Below are 14,983 nucleotides of genomic sequence, written 5' to 3'. Positions count from 1 at the left end.
ATATATATAAATTTTTATCCCACAATTTTGCACACAGTGTCAATTATCTAATGTAATCCTGGGCGCTACACTCCATCTGCCAACCTGGGGGGGGGTCATTTTTACTACTAGTTGCCCTAGAACACACCCCCAGTGCCCACAGCGTCCCCAGCGGGAATCGAACCCAGTAACTTCTAGCTGTGATGCGACAGCACTACCGACTGTGCCACCGTGCCCCCAATCTACGAGCTTGTTGATCTGCGATTCTTTTTTTTCTAATCGCAAAAATGTGTGCAAATCTTTGAATATATATTCCTTCACAGCGAACGTTTTTAACTCAAATATTTGCTTCTGGGGAACCTGGAACCTGGAACAAAATATTTTCAGATGGGGGTCCACGGCCAAATACAAATAATTATGGGGGTCCTTGACATAAAAATGTTTGAGAACCTCTGATACGTTTTTCCAGAAAACTGTCAGGATTTAGAAGACGTTTTGTAGAATCCGGTCTCAGGTCTTAATGGATTGAAACCAGAGAGGCTGGGAGTATCTTATGTTCTCACCTGTTCGCCAGACTCTGGGATGAAGCTCTTAATCTCCACCGTGTTTCCTGGGGCAGGGAACGGAGACTCCCTCAGCTTCTGCATGAACGGGTAGATCATCGCCATGGAGATCCGTCGCCGTTTCTCCACCTCGTCGAAGATCTGACACGAAAAAGAGCACGCACACGGCATCGTTTGATTTTGTCGACTAAAAACTATGACGAAAAGTGTCCGGTGTCGACTACCTTTTTTCCACAGAGGGAAATGACATAAAAACGAAATGAGAACTAAGCCATGATGACTAAAACTCTAAATATACTGTAAAATTTGTCAACGGATAAAAACTAGACTTAAAATGTTAGAGAAGATGTCATTTTATGCTTGGTTGCGCTCGGGTTTTGCATTTTGAAAATAGCCAATCTACAAGCACAAAACGTTGTGTGCTTGTAGATCGGCTATTTTCAGCATGAAACCTAGGGTAAAATCTGCCATTACGACGCCGTCAAGGCCCGCAAAAATGTATTTTTATCAACACAAAACAAATGTAGATTTATATGACGTATATTCAGTCGACTAAAACTAGACTAACACTAAAACTTTTCAGATATTTTCAAAATATGACTAAAACTAAATTAATGATAGGGGGGGGCTTCCGTTTGTGCAAGCGTGCTTGGTTGTAAATTCTTTACTTGAAGGACTTACCTTGGAGAAAAGGCCAAAGCATGCCAGTTTGCTGATGATGCAGTACGCTTCTGGTGGACGTGCTCCATCCCCATTGGGCTGGAGTGGGAAAAGACACTAATCATGAACCACTACATTCAATTATTGACAATTTGAATCAATTTCAGTAAGAAAGCTTAAAGCCCAAACCACACGAAAGGGTTGGGTGGTTTACATTGGGAATGTAAACCACACCATTGCAATGAGTTGACCACACCAGGTTGACCTTAAAAACTGTTTTGTCCCAAACTGACCCTTTGGTGTGGTTTGGGCTTTAGACAGCGCCCTTTCCTGCACTCCTCCTCCTTTCCACCCCCCTCATACAACCGACGATGGCAGTGTCATCGGAGAACTTCTGCAGTTGGCACATCTCCAAGCAGTGTGTGAAATCTGGGACCAGGGACAAGCTCAGTGGCCTTGTGGTTAGAGTGTCCGCCCTGAGACTGGGAGGTCGGGGGTTCGATCCCCGGCCGGGTCATACCAAAGACTCTGGAAAATGGGACCCAGTGCCTCCCTGCTTGACACTCAGCCTCAAGGGTTGGATTAGGGGTAAGTAAGTCCCTGCGACATACTAGCGTCATGTCCTGGGGGTGTACTTGTGCATCAAGCTGCCTCACGCTACAGAAACAGGAGAAAGGCCCCTGCCCTATGGGCCTCATGGCTCAGCAGGGCTTACTTTTACAGGGTCAAGAGAAGGGGGGCCAGCACAGTCCTGTGGAACTCCTGTGTTGCAGACCACGGTGTCAGATGCACAGTCCCCTGTGGAACTCCGGTGTTGCAGTCAGACCATGGTGTCAGATGCAGTCGCCTCAGCCTGACATATTGTGGTCTGTCGGTGAGGTAGTCCATGATCCAGGACACGAGGTGTGTTGTGAGTCAACATGCAATGCTGTATGTATGGTGTTGAAAGCGCATGAGAAGTGGAGGAATAATATCCTCACAGCACCACTTCCATTGTCCAGGTACTGTATGTGGAAGCCAGATGCAGTAGGACAGGTAGACAAATTGCAGGGGATCCTGTTGCAACACCTGGGGTCTGTTGAAGTGGAGAATCAGCCTGTCCAGTGTCTTCATGAGGTGAGAGGTCAGCGCTACAGGTCTTATGTCAGTCATAAGAGTAGTCTCCCGAGACAGACTGTTGACTCTGGGTTCTCAGATTGGTGAATCAAACCCACGACTCACTTTTGCCTTTAGCCTCTTTGACTTCCATCATAAAATGTAAGTTAAATATGTTGCCATGCCATTTATTTTTAATAATTCTTTTACATTTTTTTGTCTCCTCCGCCCTCTTGCAGGAGGTGCTTCTTTTCCAAAATAATTATTAAAAATAAATGAAAACAGTAAATGAAAAAACACGGCCCCCTCACGTATTAGAAGGACAATATCAGTCACCAGAAAAAAGGTTGTGTGTTTTCGATGAATCTACAGTACCAGGTTTAAAATGGAGTTTGAAGCTACAATGGGTTTGTATAGGAAGGGGGCAGGGCAGCTAAAATGAATATCAAATATCTAAATACTGAATTGAGCAACTTAAAAACTACCTGGGGGTGTTCACATAAGACTGAGTAGACGATGGGGGGGCTGTGGCTCAGGAGGTAGAGCAGGTCGTCCAATGATCCATGGGTCGGGGGTTCGAATCCCGGCTCCTCCTGTCTACATGTCGAAGTGTCCTTGGGCAAGACACTGAACCCCAAATTGCTCCCGATGTGCTGGTTGGTACCTTGCATGGCTTCTGCCGCAATCGGTGTATGAATGGGTGAATGTAATGCACAATCTATGTAAAGCGCCTTGGATAAAGGCGCTATATAAATGCACCATTTACCATTTACCATTTACGATAAAATGTCCAAAAGTTTTTTTTTTAAAGTGAAATATCCCTTTACAATTAGCTTGAACAGGCGGCTTGTGGAGGAAACTGACCAGTAATCTCCTGCAGTATCCATTCTTCCTGGTGCCGTCCACGTCAGTCAGGACAAACGAGAAGGTTTCACTGGAAGAAGAGCAAAGCAAGGGATTTTAATTCATCTCTGACTGACACACGTTCGGGGGTGCAAAGGTCAAAAATCCACATCTACAAGCTCGCAACACGCCGCGAGATGATGCAATGTGAGCTTGCAGATCGGCTATTTTCGGCAACGCAACACTGCCGTACGACAATGTATAATGCTGCCTTCACACTGACGGATGCAAAAGATACAAAGCTACAGAGTGTATTTGTAGCTTTGCATCTTTGTAGCTGAAGTTGAAACCAGCCGAACCTTTTTGTAGCATTGTGTCTTTTGCAGCAGCTACAAACTGTCTGATGTATCTTTGTATCCTCATGTCGCTGCAGGCTTCCATTGAAAATGAATGGTAGACTGCATCTTTGCATCTGCTCCCGTGTGAGCACAGCATAAGGGCAGTGTTGATTCCGTCGACTAATGCTATGACGAAAAATGTTCGTCGACTACCTTTTTCCACTGAGGAAAACTACAGTAAATTAACTAAATGAAAACTAAGCTATGATGACTAAAACTAAGACTAAATATACTGACAATTTCGTCAACAAATAATAACCAGACTAAAATGTTAGGAAGGGACTAGTGGACAAGAGATCCAGTGTAAGTAAAAGACACAAGTCATTTTATGTTTCATGTGAGCTTGTAGATCGGCTATTTTCAGCAAGTGTAAAATCAGTCATTACGACGGCATCACGGCCCGCCTAAATACATTTTAGTCGACTGAATCAACTGTAGATTTAGTCGACTAAAGTCTTATGATATTTAGTCGACTAAAATGCTAGATTAAATGCTTTCTGTAAAAATAGTCTACTTGCCAGCCCAATGTGATCTCTGGCATTTTGAGGCACCCTAACGTTTTATGTTAGAAATGTTGAGTATGGGTCGGTTGGGTCCCTAGCATGTAGAAACTGCCACAAACATATGCAACAAACTTGCATATGTTGAGCAAATTTCATAATTGGCATAATATGTGACCATACCATTAACAACCTATATAAGGAAAATGCTTTAAGTATCATGTGACGTGTCAAACCAGGAGGTTTTCATGATGCTGAATCCATTCCAAGTATAAAAACGGCCGTTTTTAGCCCAAGGAGTGTTTTTCTATGTGCAAAACTATACATAAAACTTTAGGGTATTCAAAATGCCAGGGTTCATATTCTGGCAAGTGGACTAAAACCTCCAATGAGGCTGGTATGGAGAGCTGTGCTATACCTGTGGTATTCTGTCAACGGAGCCCAGTTGATGCCTTCGGGGAAACAGAACAGAGTGATCGCCTTGAGTGTCTTCTCTTCCTCCTCCTTCTGGAACCTCAACATCACTTCCCTCTGACAGAAACACAAAACTATGTTGTGTTGATGTGTCCTTTGTCTATATAGAAGTGTCTATTTGTACGTCTCTAAATGTTTTGATGAATTGAACATGGTGGACCCTGTTGTAAACAAGTGTAATGCTTAATTGGGTCGTCCACTCACAGTTAACAGCCTTTGTATTGAGTTTGTGCTTGAAATGTACTGTAATTCTGCAAACTGTTAATAAAATTTTCAATCAATCAAACAATCAAACCTTTTAGACCTGAGCCCGATTCTACAAAATGTCTTCTAAATCATTTTTCTGACATGTTTCTATATCAGTGGTTCTCAAACTACTTCATGTCAAGGACCCCCAGAATGATATGTATTTGGCCGCGGACCCACATCTGAAAATAGTTCACCAAAAAAGAAAGTTTGCTCTGAAAGAATATATATTCAAAGATATTTGCGCCACATTTTCATGAATTTTCAAAAAAGATCTACAGCTATGAGCTTGTAGATCTGCTATTTTTCAATAGCTGAAGTATAACATAACCTGCCCTTTATTTCTTCTAATTATTTGTTCGCAAAAAGGAAAAAAGAAAATGTCATGATTTGTCAGCAGCTGAGTTGGCTTTGTCTGAGGCTCAAAGGTCTTTAAATAAATACTTTCTGAAACGTCTATGGGAAAAATGAATGGGGAACTCTCTTCCTGTGCCCTCGAACGCTCTATAGGTCCAACTACCAAACTCACCTTGGGAACTGGTAGGTGATCTGGGGCTCTATAGGTCCAACTACCAAATTCACCTTGGGGAACTGGTAGGTGATCTGGGGCTCTATAGGTCCAGCTACCAAACTCACCTTGGGGAACTGGTAGGTGATCTGGGGCTCTAGTCTATAGGTCCAGCTACCAAACTCACCTTGGGGAACTGGTAGGTGATCTGGGGCTCATAGTTGCCTCCCTTGGACTTCTTCAGGCCGACCACCACCAGATACTCAAAGAAGTACTGGCCACTGGCATAGCACGGCTCACGGGACACGTCTGATGGCGGGGGCGGGGGGGCTAGGTCTGTCAGTGCTGCACACACACACAGAGACACACACACACACGACTTCAAATCAACCACGGACCACCATTTGATGACATTTAGCCTCTCAGACCCCAAAACCTATAGAATAGAGCGCCGCAGTCCTGCCCCCTCGAGAGACCCGGAAAATAATTCCCCGTTCATTTTCCTCATAGACTTTTCAAAAAGTATTTATTTAAAGTCGTTTACGCTTCTTTGTAATTGTCTATGAGAAAAAATGCATTGGGAATTATTTCCTGGGCCTGGCGTCGTCATGAAAGACGGATTGCGATGCTAGTATTTTGTTGTCGTTGAATAACATTTTGTCTGCAATTCCATACTGTATTGATGATGGTACCACTAGCAGAGACAACAGACAAAAAATAACAATTATTCTACATTCTCTAATTGTGTAGACTTCTTGTGAATTAAGTAATGCAGATGTTTTAACAATAATTTGGTTTCTCAAGAGTTAAAGATCTATTAAATAAGAGTCCATTTGGTTACCAACTCAATCCTTTAGCTGTGGACCACCTGGAACACACTCAAGGACCCCTGGTAGCCTCCGGACCACTGGTTGAAAACCACTTTCCTCCATTGACTTAAACCTAGAACTAATTTTATTTATCGAGTTGGCCTCGGACAGAGGCCGGACAAATTATTAGGAGAAAAAAAAGAGCTGTACCCTGCCCTTTATTTCTTCTTTCTAATTATTTGTTCGGCCCAATTCTTTTGGTTTATTCTCATAATTTTGTCATGATCCGAGTTGGCTTCGTCCGAGGCTTTAAATAAATACTAGACTTGAGTTTTTGTTTTCCTCAAACCGTTACGTTTAGTTAACTTCCTGTTACATTCTCACCTTACCTTATCACCTCATCTTACAATTTGTGTTTTTGGTAGGTTAACTTGTGGTGCAGTACCTAGTAATCTAACCAAACACATGTGTGTTGGCAGCGGTGGCTCAGGGGTAGAGTGGCTGGATGGTAACCGCAAGGTTGCCAGTTCGAACCCGGGCTCCCCCAGAGTTAGTGTCGAAGTGTCCTTGAGCAAGACTCTGAACCCCTAATTGCTCCAGATGTGCAGGTTGGTGCCTTGCATGGTTTTCGCCGCCATCGGTGTATGAATGTGTGTGTGAATGGGTGAACGTAATGCACATCTATGTAAAGCGCCTTGGATAAAGGCGCTATATAAATGCACCATTTACTCTGAGTCTCACCCACGTTTTATATGGGATGATTTTGTGTTGCACAATACTAAACACATGAAGTCACTTATTCACGTATTTTTACTAGGCAACCAACCATTTGTACATTCCTGCAAGAGTATGTACCACACACACACCCCCCCCTCTGTCACACTTAGTCTAATGATCACCTCTTCAATGTGTTGCACAGGTGGCGTTTGTAAAAACAACAAAGGATGTGTGTATATGCCTGAGTGAAACATTTACTGAATTTGCAAAAATGTAATTACATTTAGAAAAAGTGCAGTAAGCTGCATATTAACCTCTTTCGCATGTCAAAATAGGCAGAACTTTTCAAAACAGTTAAAGAGGTTTTCAAAAATGTAGGGGCGCACATTGACTGCCAGGTATTCATTAATTAATTCTTCCGCCACGCCAGTGTTTCTGAGTGGCGAATGGCGATCATCTTTTCTTTCCACCCGGAAAATACATTTTGTAACCACGATCATCGGTTCCTTCTTCAACCTCATGCCATCAGGACAAAGATACAGAACCTTACCCTGGAAAAAGGTTAGTTTCAGTAGGAGTTTTGTCCCCTCAGCCATCGCGGCATTAAACAAACTGCCCCGCCGATAGGATGGTTCTGTATACAGTGGGGAACTCTTGTTTTTGTTTGTCTTGGTGTTATGTTTTTCTGTACCATGTGTTGTTGTTGTTTTTTGTTTTTTTGAACAGACCTGTGAAGATGAATATCCTTCGGGACAATACAGATTATTATTATTAGTTATGGGACGTTGAATAAAGCTTGTGTTTGACCCAAAGAATTTCCGGCGGTATCCGTCGCCTATAGCAACCTAGAACCAGTTATACGTTGGCGGCGAATTCCGCAATCTATCGTAAACCATGCACTGAAAAGACCATTGGACGTATATATATATATAGAGGTCTTTGGCAGTGAAACATTGCATTTGAAAAGGCGTCTATAGACGTTACGTTCAGAACTGTAATCGATAAATAGTGTGGGGTGTTCTGAAGCAGTACTCAGTGCTCACCAGCAAATTTTGATTTTAGGTTTAGTCATAGTCTCTTGAATATTTTCATTTAGTTTCAGTCACATTTTAGTCACCTGGAATGTCTTACTGTAAATCTACAGTTGATTTAGTCGACTAAAATGTATTTTGGCGGGGCTCGATTGCGTCGTAATGACTGATTTTACACTTTACATAGCCGACCTACAAGCTCACAACGTGTTGCACTGCGATGTGTTGTGAGCTTGTAGATCGGCTATTTTCAGCATGGAACCAACTAACCAAGTGTAAAATGACTTATACTGGATCTCTTGTCCACTAGTCACTTCCTAACATTTTAGTCTAAATTGTCAATATATTTAGTTTTAGTCATCGTAGGTAGTCGACGAACATTATTTTGTCATAGCATCAGTCGAGGAAATCAACACTGGTACTCACGGTCATGTCTGCGTCTGCGGAAGGACGACCACATGGCGCTGATCCTCTTGAGAGGTCCTCTCTCTCCACTACCATCTTCTTCACAGGACTGAGCCGGTTCTGTAGTGGAACATAAAAGGCCCAAGCAAATTAACCCATTTAGGCCTGACCTCAAAATTAAAAAAAAATCTTCTAAATCCTCCAGTTTTCTGAAATAAATATTTTCACGATATTTTCTCGGTGGCGCGCTATGAGCTTGTAGATCTGCTATTTTTCAATAGCTAAATTATAACAATGTTTAAAACACCAAAAGGGGTTCCCGCCCAAAATGGGTTAATCCATTTAGACCTGAGACCAGATTCTACAAATGTCTTCTAAATCATGACAGTTTTAAGAATAACCTTATGTTTCTGTCAGTGGTTCTCAAAGTTTTTCCATGTCAAGGAGCCCAAAAACTATATGAAATTGGCCGCCGACCCCATCTGAAAATATGTTGTTCTAGGGACCATCCCAGAAACAAAGATTTGAGTTAAAAAGGTTTGCTCTGAAACAATATATATATTCAACGATTTGAATATACTCCAGCTTACGTATAATGGAAGTCCATGGTATTGAACGGATGGCAGCTGATAAAAGCCTGACTGAACGAACATTATTTAAAAAACTCCTCTAAATGGTCATGGCTTCAGATGCGTTTGGACTCAGAGTGTCTTCATCACAGGGTGTTGGTGTGAAGTGAAACTGAAGACAGGTAGGTGTTCAATATTTTAAAGTCTTCAAGCGGTCATGTGACACAGGTCAGTGGTTCCCAAAGTGGGGTCCGGGGACCCCCATGGGTCCTTGAGGGAGTTCCAGGGGGTCCCCAGCTAAATGATAGTTTGGAACCAAATGGACCCTTATGGGTCTGTAACTCTGAAACAATATATATATATATATATTCAACGATTTGCGCCACATTCACGAACATCTACAAGCTCGTAGCTTGACACTCGGTGCCGTGCTATGAGCTTGTAGATCTGCAATTTTTCAATAGCTAAAACCAAAAGGGGTTCCCGTCCTGAATGGGTTACTTAAAATATATAATTCCGCGCTATGGACCCTAACGGGTCCATTTGTACCGGCAGCCATATATTTTTGGGGGTCCTTGACATGAAAATGTTTGAGAACGACTGACACAGAAACATTTTAGAAGGCTTTTTTTTTTAAAATCGTCCTCAGGTCTAAATGGGTTAAAAGCAACAAACAAATAGTCAAATACTATGCCTACCTCATCATACACATACTGGCAGCAAAGGAAAAAGAACATTCAATCAAATTATAAATGCATGATAGGACGCTATGCTTCCATAGGACAATGTGGACAGTAAAATGATAGGACGCTATGCTTCCATAGGACAATGTGGACAGTAAAATGATAGGACGCTATGCTTCCATAGGACAATGTGGACAGTAAAATGATAGGACGCTATGCTTCCATAGGACAATGTGGACAGTAAAATGATAGGACGCTATGCTTCCATAGGACAATGTGCGGACAGTAAAATGATAGGACACTATGCTTCCATAGGACAATGTGGACAGTAAAATGATAGGACGCTAAAAATGAATTTTCAGGGCAAGACCTCGACCTCACGCGAGCGGACTCGGCCCCCAGCCTGGTACCCTAGTCAAAATATGGCCCTTGAGGAAAATTAATTGGGGAACCCTGCTCTATTCTAACGAATGAGATGAGTACACAAATTAAATGTAGAAAAATGTAAAGTGTATTTTTAATTAAGATTTTACATCATATTATTATTATCAGACACACACAAGCCACAGGCTTGTACAGTACAGTACAGTACAGTACAGTACAGTACAGTACAGTACAGTACAGTACAGTACAGTACAGTACAGTACACTTTTTTTTACTGGTGAAAACCGATTAAATAATCTGTATTATTTTGAGACCAATCCGATACAGATTTTTATGGCCGATTCCGATTATGCTACCGTTTATATTGTGCATCCCTACTACAAATGGATGAATTAACAGGATTGTACTGCGTGGCTGGTGACCCAGGTGGATTATATTACTAGCATGCAATTTAGGGACGGAGAAGTAGCACACGAGTTTGAAAACAAACTATAATCTTCGTATATCCCAGACTAAAGACTTTATTTGACTTCTCCATCTTTGCAATAAAACCAAAGCTCTACCATGATTAAAAATCATGAGAGAGATTAGACTTAAGAGTTGCTGCTGCCAAGTTTGGTCAGATAACCAATGTTTTTTTAAACCTGGGTTTGGAAAAACACTTTATTACATTCTGAGCCCCCGACTTGAAACAGGTGCACCACCAAAGTCTAAACTGCCCGCATGGGACGATGACTTACCCTCCTTCCCATTGACATCGGTATGGATTTTGGTTGATTTTGGCTGTTCACCTAGGACAAAAAGAGGGAACATTTAGGTCAATGAGAGACAGAGAGTACCCCAGGCCTAGTAGGCCACTAGGCCCTAGCGTTTGGTGTATTCGTCCCATTAAACAAAGCTATAGAGGGTATGCGCATGCTTAAAGTGAATGGCACATCGAGTGGCAAATCGAGTGGCAAAGCAACATGCAAAGTGAGTTTAACATTGTTTAACGTTGTTTAATGCAATCATATAGGACCTTTCTGTTTGGATGTATGGGCTGTCAAGGCCAGAAAGTAGTTTTTTGCCACTCAGTAGGCATTCCTGCATAACTTCCGGGTTTGATGATGATGTCACGCGCATACTCTCTATACATGTTTATGCACAGGTAATGCACATAATGATCCCTGTACTCTCCCAAGTTGTGTCACAGCTGCATTCTCTAATGACATCAACATAGACTAAGTCATCTCATCTCTAATGACAATCAACATAGACTAAGTACTTTGCCAACAGGTGCTGACGTCATATATAGAGCACCGAAGTCTGACGTAATTTACACATCCTACCTGGGTCGCGTTTTTTCACACATCACACACATCAAATAAGAACTGTGTTCCAAAATTATACATCCTGGCGGTTTGACTGACAGCGAGAAAACGCTAGGTAATGTTACTGCCACCGAATCATTACATTTGAGACGGGTGGCGAATTGGCGACGGAGGAGTGACAGAAGTCGCCAGCTCGCCAAGATTGTAGACGACCCCCTCCCACTAGCATCGCGCCTGCTTCCGTTTCTGAAAGCCGCCATTAGTCAGTACTCAGTAGTAGTCACTCCCGTCTAAAAAGTCAATTTCTCTTCAGAAGCGTTACTATTGTAACCTCGACACAGCATAAGATCAGAAATGATCCCAGAACGTCCGCGGATGCCGCCTACATTCCGAGAAAACAGCCTTTGAAAACGGCCCAGAAACAGAAACTGGACTCTTGTGTTCATTCCTTCTTCCGATTGGTTACGACCGATCACGTTGACACGCGTGTCGACGGCGCACTGCAAGCCATGCTGGGTTACAGGTGCATGATGGGAAGCCGATTTATAAATATTTGTTTTAAGCTAGATGTGAGCGAGCTGAAGGCGCGTAAATCTCTAGTTAGTTAGATTTTCAACAGACTACAGACTATCAAATATGAGTGACTGACTGTCATAAACGATACAGAGCCACCTCCCCGACAATATCGCGGAGACAGTTTGTTCATCTTTGGACCACAATGCTTATGAGAGATAATTTTAAGATGACCCAATGTTATTCTCCATCGAGACAAACTTCCGCAACCATGGGGAAGAATGAGTGACGTCAGGACTTCGGTACTCATATAGATGTCAGACTAGCATCATAGACTGGCCTCCAAGTACTTTGTGCCTATTGCACCCACATAGATGGGAGCTAGTATAGATCACCACATGACATCACCACAACCAAAAATGTTTTCCGGGTAGATAACCCGGAAATGTTAACCTTCTTTCTGTAAGAACAGGACACTTACACCGTTATTGAGCATTAGAAATATATTCCACAGATTGACAAACCTCTGAACACTTTATTTTATATTGTGTAGATAAATATCCATAGACATTCTACACCCGACACGTTGTTGTACAAACATACTGATCTGGAAAGTTATCTTTTCTCTACTTCGCATGCTTTTACCACAAAGATGACAGGAGGAAAGAAAGACTGTAGTGAACGTGCACAGTGCACACATGTACATCTTGTGGGCGCGAGCAGTTAACTGCTGCGGGTGTGCTGTGCTCTGGATGCAGACAGCAGACGGCTTATAGTCTCTCATCCAACTACGATATCGGGCTCACAAAACACAATGTTGAAGCAGTGTTTAATTGTAACGATTTCACAAACATCACCAGTACACAAACTAATGTGAAAATAGGTGTTTTTGTGGGGTGGTATTCTTTTTTCTTTACGTTTAAACAATACAAATTAAATTGCAGGGGCACCCGCTGGCCAAGTGGTCAAGGCGCATGCCACATAATAGGCTTTGGCGCGTTGCGTGATCGAGTCCCGTTCATGACGACCTTTGCTGCGTGACTCTCCCCTTCTCTCTCTTCGCTCTTTCCTGTCAGTCTTCACTTATCAATACGATCAATAAAGGCCAAAAACAAATCTTTAAAAAAAAAACTAAATTGCAACTAGCAAATCCACTACTGACAATCATGCAGTGGAGTGAGTTTCTATAGGGGTTGAGGTCAACATTGTGTGCTATAGGCCTAGCCAGATCAATTATAGCTCATTATACCACAGGTCGTTTCGAGGAAGCAATCTGATTGGTTGAAACAGCCTTCTAGCCGTGGGTTAAACCAGCACCATTCACCACCTAATCAAAGAATTCAGCTGCTCTGTTTTCCCAGAGCGCTAGCAAACTCGGTGGCTAGGCTAGCTAGTTTCTTGGGACATTTGTGGTCGTAGTGACTACATCTGTCATTAAAAAAATATATTCTTTCAGCGATTTTCTTAGTTTTAAGGGTAACTGTTGTATAATTGCAATATTACACTCGAGGGTGTGGGTTAACGTGATTATTGCCACTTCAGTGATGCTTGCGGAACTCGACTTAGTCTCGTTCCTCACCGCATCCCTGTCGTGGCAATAATCACGTTAACCCACACCCTCTCGTGTAATATTGCTTAATTATAATCAAATTTACTACTTCTAATTATTCCTCCACTTCACCCCCTGCCCCATTCGAGTGGTATACTGGACAGGATGGAACATGTTCAATGCCCATGGCATGGTCACATATTGTACCCACGAGCAGAGAGATTAATTTCAGTCAGGTATGGTAGATGGCAAAAAACACTAAATACTACCGGTGGCTATGAGACATGATTCTCATTTAGCTAACGACATAATGTGCCACACATCATAACTAATCACGCACGTTTGCTTTAGATTTAAAGTTAAACAAAGAACGAGGAGAAACATGGCTGGACACGAGCAGGTGAATTAATTGGACATGGGCCAAGTTTCACTTCCAGTCGAGCTCACCTTAATGGCAGCAGTGTGGATTTGCGGAGGGACAAAATGGGCTCGCAGCTACACACTTACAGTTTGTATAGTGGGTGAGGTTTGTCAACAAAAGTGAGCCACTTAGCAACTCCACCATGCCTCCACCTGAATACTAGCTTGCAAAAAAAAACAAAAAAACAAACAAAGCTCCTCTTTCAGGGGCAAATATCCTCCTTCTGTGTTTTTATTAAACAAACGAAATGCGTTTTATTTTATTCTTCCATGTTTCACAAACAGCACCGGACTGAGGCCGATTCTAAAAATGCCTTGAAGACTTACGTTTTCTGAAAAACTTCAAATATTTATATACCAGCATCAAATATATATTTTTTTGAATACTGTACACTGTACACTGTGTACAGAACCCCAAGAGGGGTTCCCGTCCAGAAGGGTTATAACACCAAAAGGGGTTCCCGCCCAGAATGGGTTAAGAACACCTGCTGACTGGCGGTGCCCGCTACTTTTTAACCCAGCATCATGGCAGCACGTTATGCACACACCTGCATATATGCCAATGTTTCTAAAATAACAGTCATGTACACTTTGTACAGTACACGCCTGCCTTAATATGATGTTAATGCTTCTAAAAGAACATGTATACACCTGCATATGATGATAATGTTCATGCATAATAATTACCTAGTGTGTGTGCGTGCGTGCGTGCGTGCGTGCGTGCACAGTATCTCTATGGCGAGCGTTTTTTTACAGATTAGCGGGAAAAAAAAGGTAATTTATAGAATTATTATTTGCTTTCTTGTGAGGATCCCAGGGCCTTATAATAAATACCCTGAAAATTATCCACTGAATATCAATATATGCTTAATGTAACCTGTTTCTATCTCCTTCCCTTCTGCGCTCATTGTACCTCTATCTTCTCTGTTCTCACGTAATACTACAAAATGAGGGACCAGTCACCACACGCACACAAAATAATTGCGCCCACTCCTTTTACACCTGTAAACCTGTGTTGTGACAAATAAAGACGATTCTCAAGCTCCACGGCAAGACTTTTGCATAGCTGATTTCCTTACTTGTTCTTTGCCTTTACATCTGATCAGTGGCGTGCACAGATAGACACTAGGGGGTGCTAGAGCACCACCTGCCCTTGCCCTCTGGACAGCAATGTGCCCTTTTTTTGTACAGTGTACAGTATGTGGACCATGGTGACATATCAATTCTTGATAAAAAAAAAGGTTCTAATATATTAATTACCGGTATGCCCCAAAATCTATACATCTCACACTATTAAATAAGGCAACCTGCCGGTTCCACGCGCTGC

General features: G+C 42.3%; 1 protein-coding gene across 1 annotated transcript in view; it reads right to left on the bottom strand.

Annotated features, from left to right (window-relative positions):
• The window catches only part of LOC306916944 (DENN domain-containing protein 2D-like), a 31,099-nt gene that overhangs the window by 12,821 nt on the left and 3,295 nt on the right, over positions 1-14,983 (bottom strand). Inside the window, exons 2-8 of the mRNA XM_079495043.1 lie at positions 10,605-10,655; positions 8,250-8,348; positions 5,454-5,611; positions 4,457-4,569; positions 3,162-3,231; positions 1,224-1,301; positions 543-683 (exon numbers count right to left, since the gene is read on the bottom strand). Of these exons, the coding sequence (XP_079351169.1) occupies positions 543-683; positions 1,224-1,301; positions 3,162-3,231; positions 4,457-4,569; positions 5,454-5,611; positions 8,250-8,348; positions 10,605-10,655 (710 nt within the window). The remainder of the gene's footprint in view (positions 1-542; positions 684-1,223; positions 1,302-3,161; positions 3,232-4,456; positions 4,570-5,453; positions 5,612-8,249; positions 8,349-10,604; positions 10,656-14,983) is intronic.

Source organism: Electrona antarctica (genome assembly GCF_951216825.1).
Source record: "Electrona antarctica genome assembly, chromosome: 2".
Classification (NCBI taxonomy): domain Eukaryota; kingdom Metazoa; phylum Chordata; class Actinopteri; order Myctophiformes; family Myctophidae; genus Electrona; species Electrona antarctica.
The sequence above is the reverse complement of the archived record's forward strand: the minus strand, read 5'-3'. Positions and strand labels throughout refer to the sequence as shown.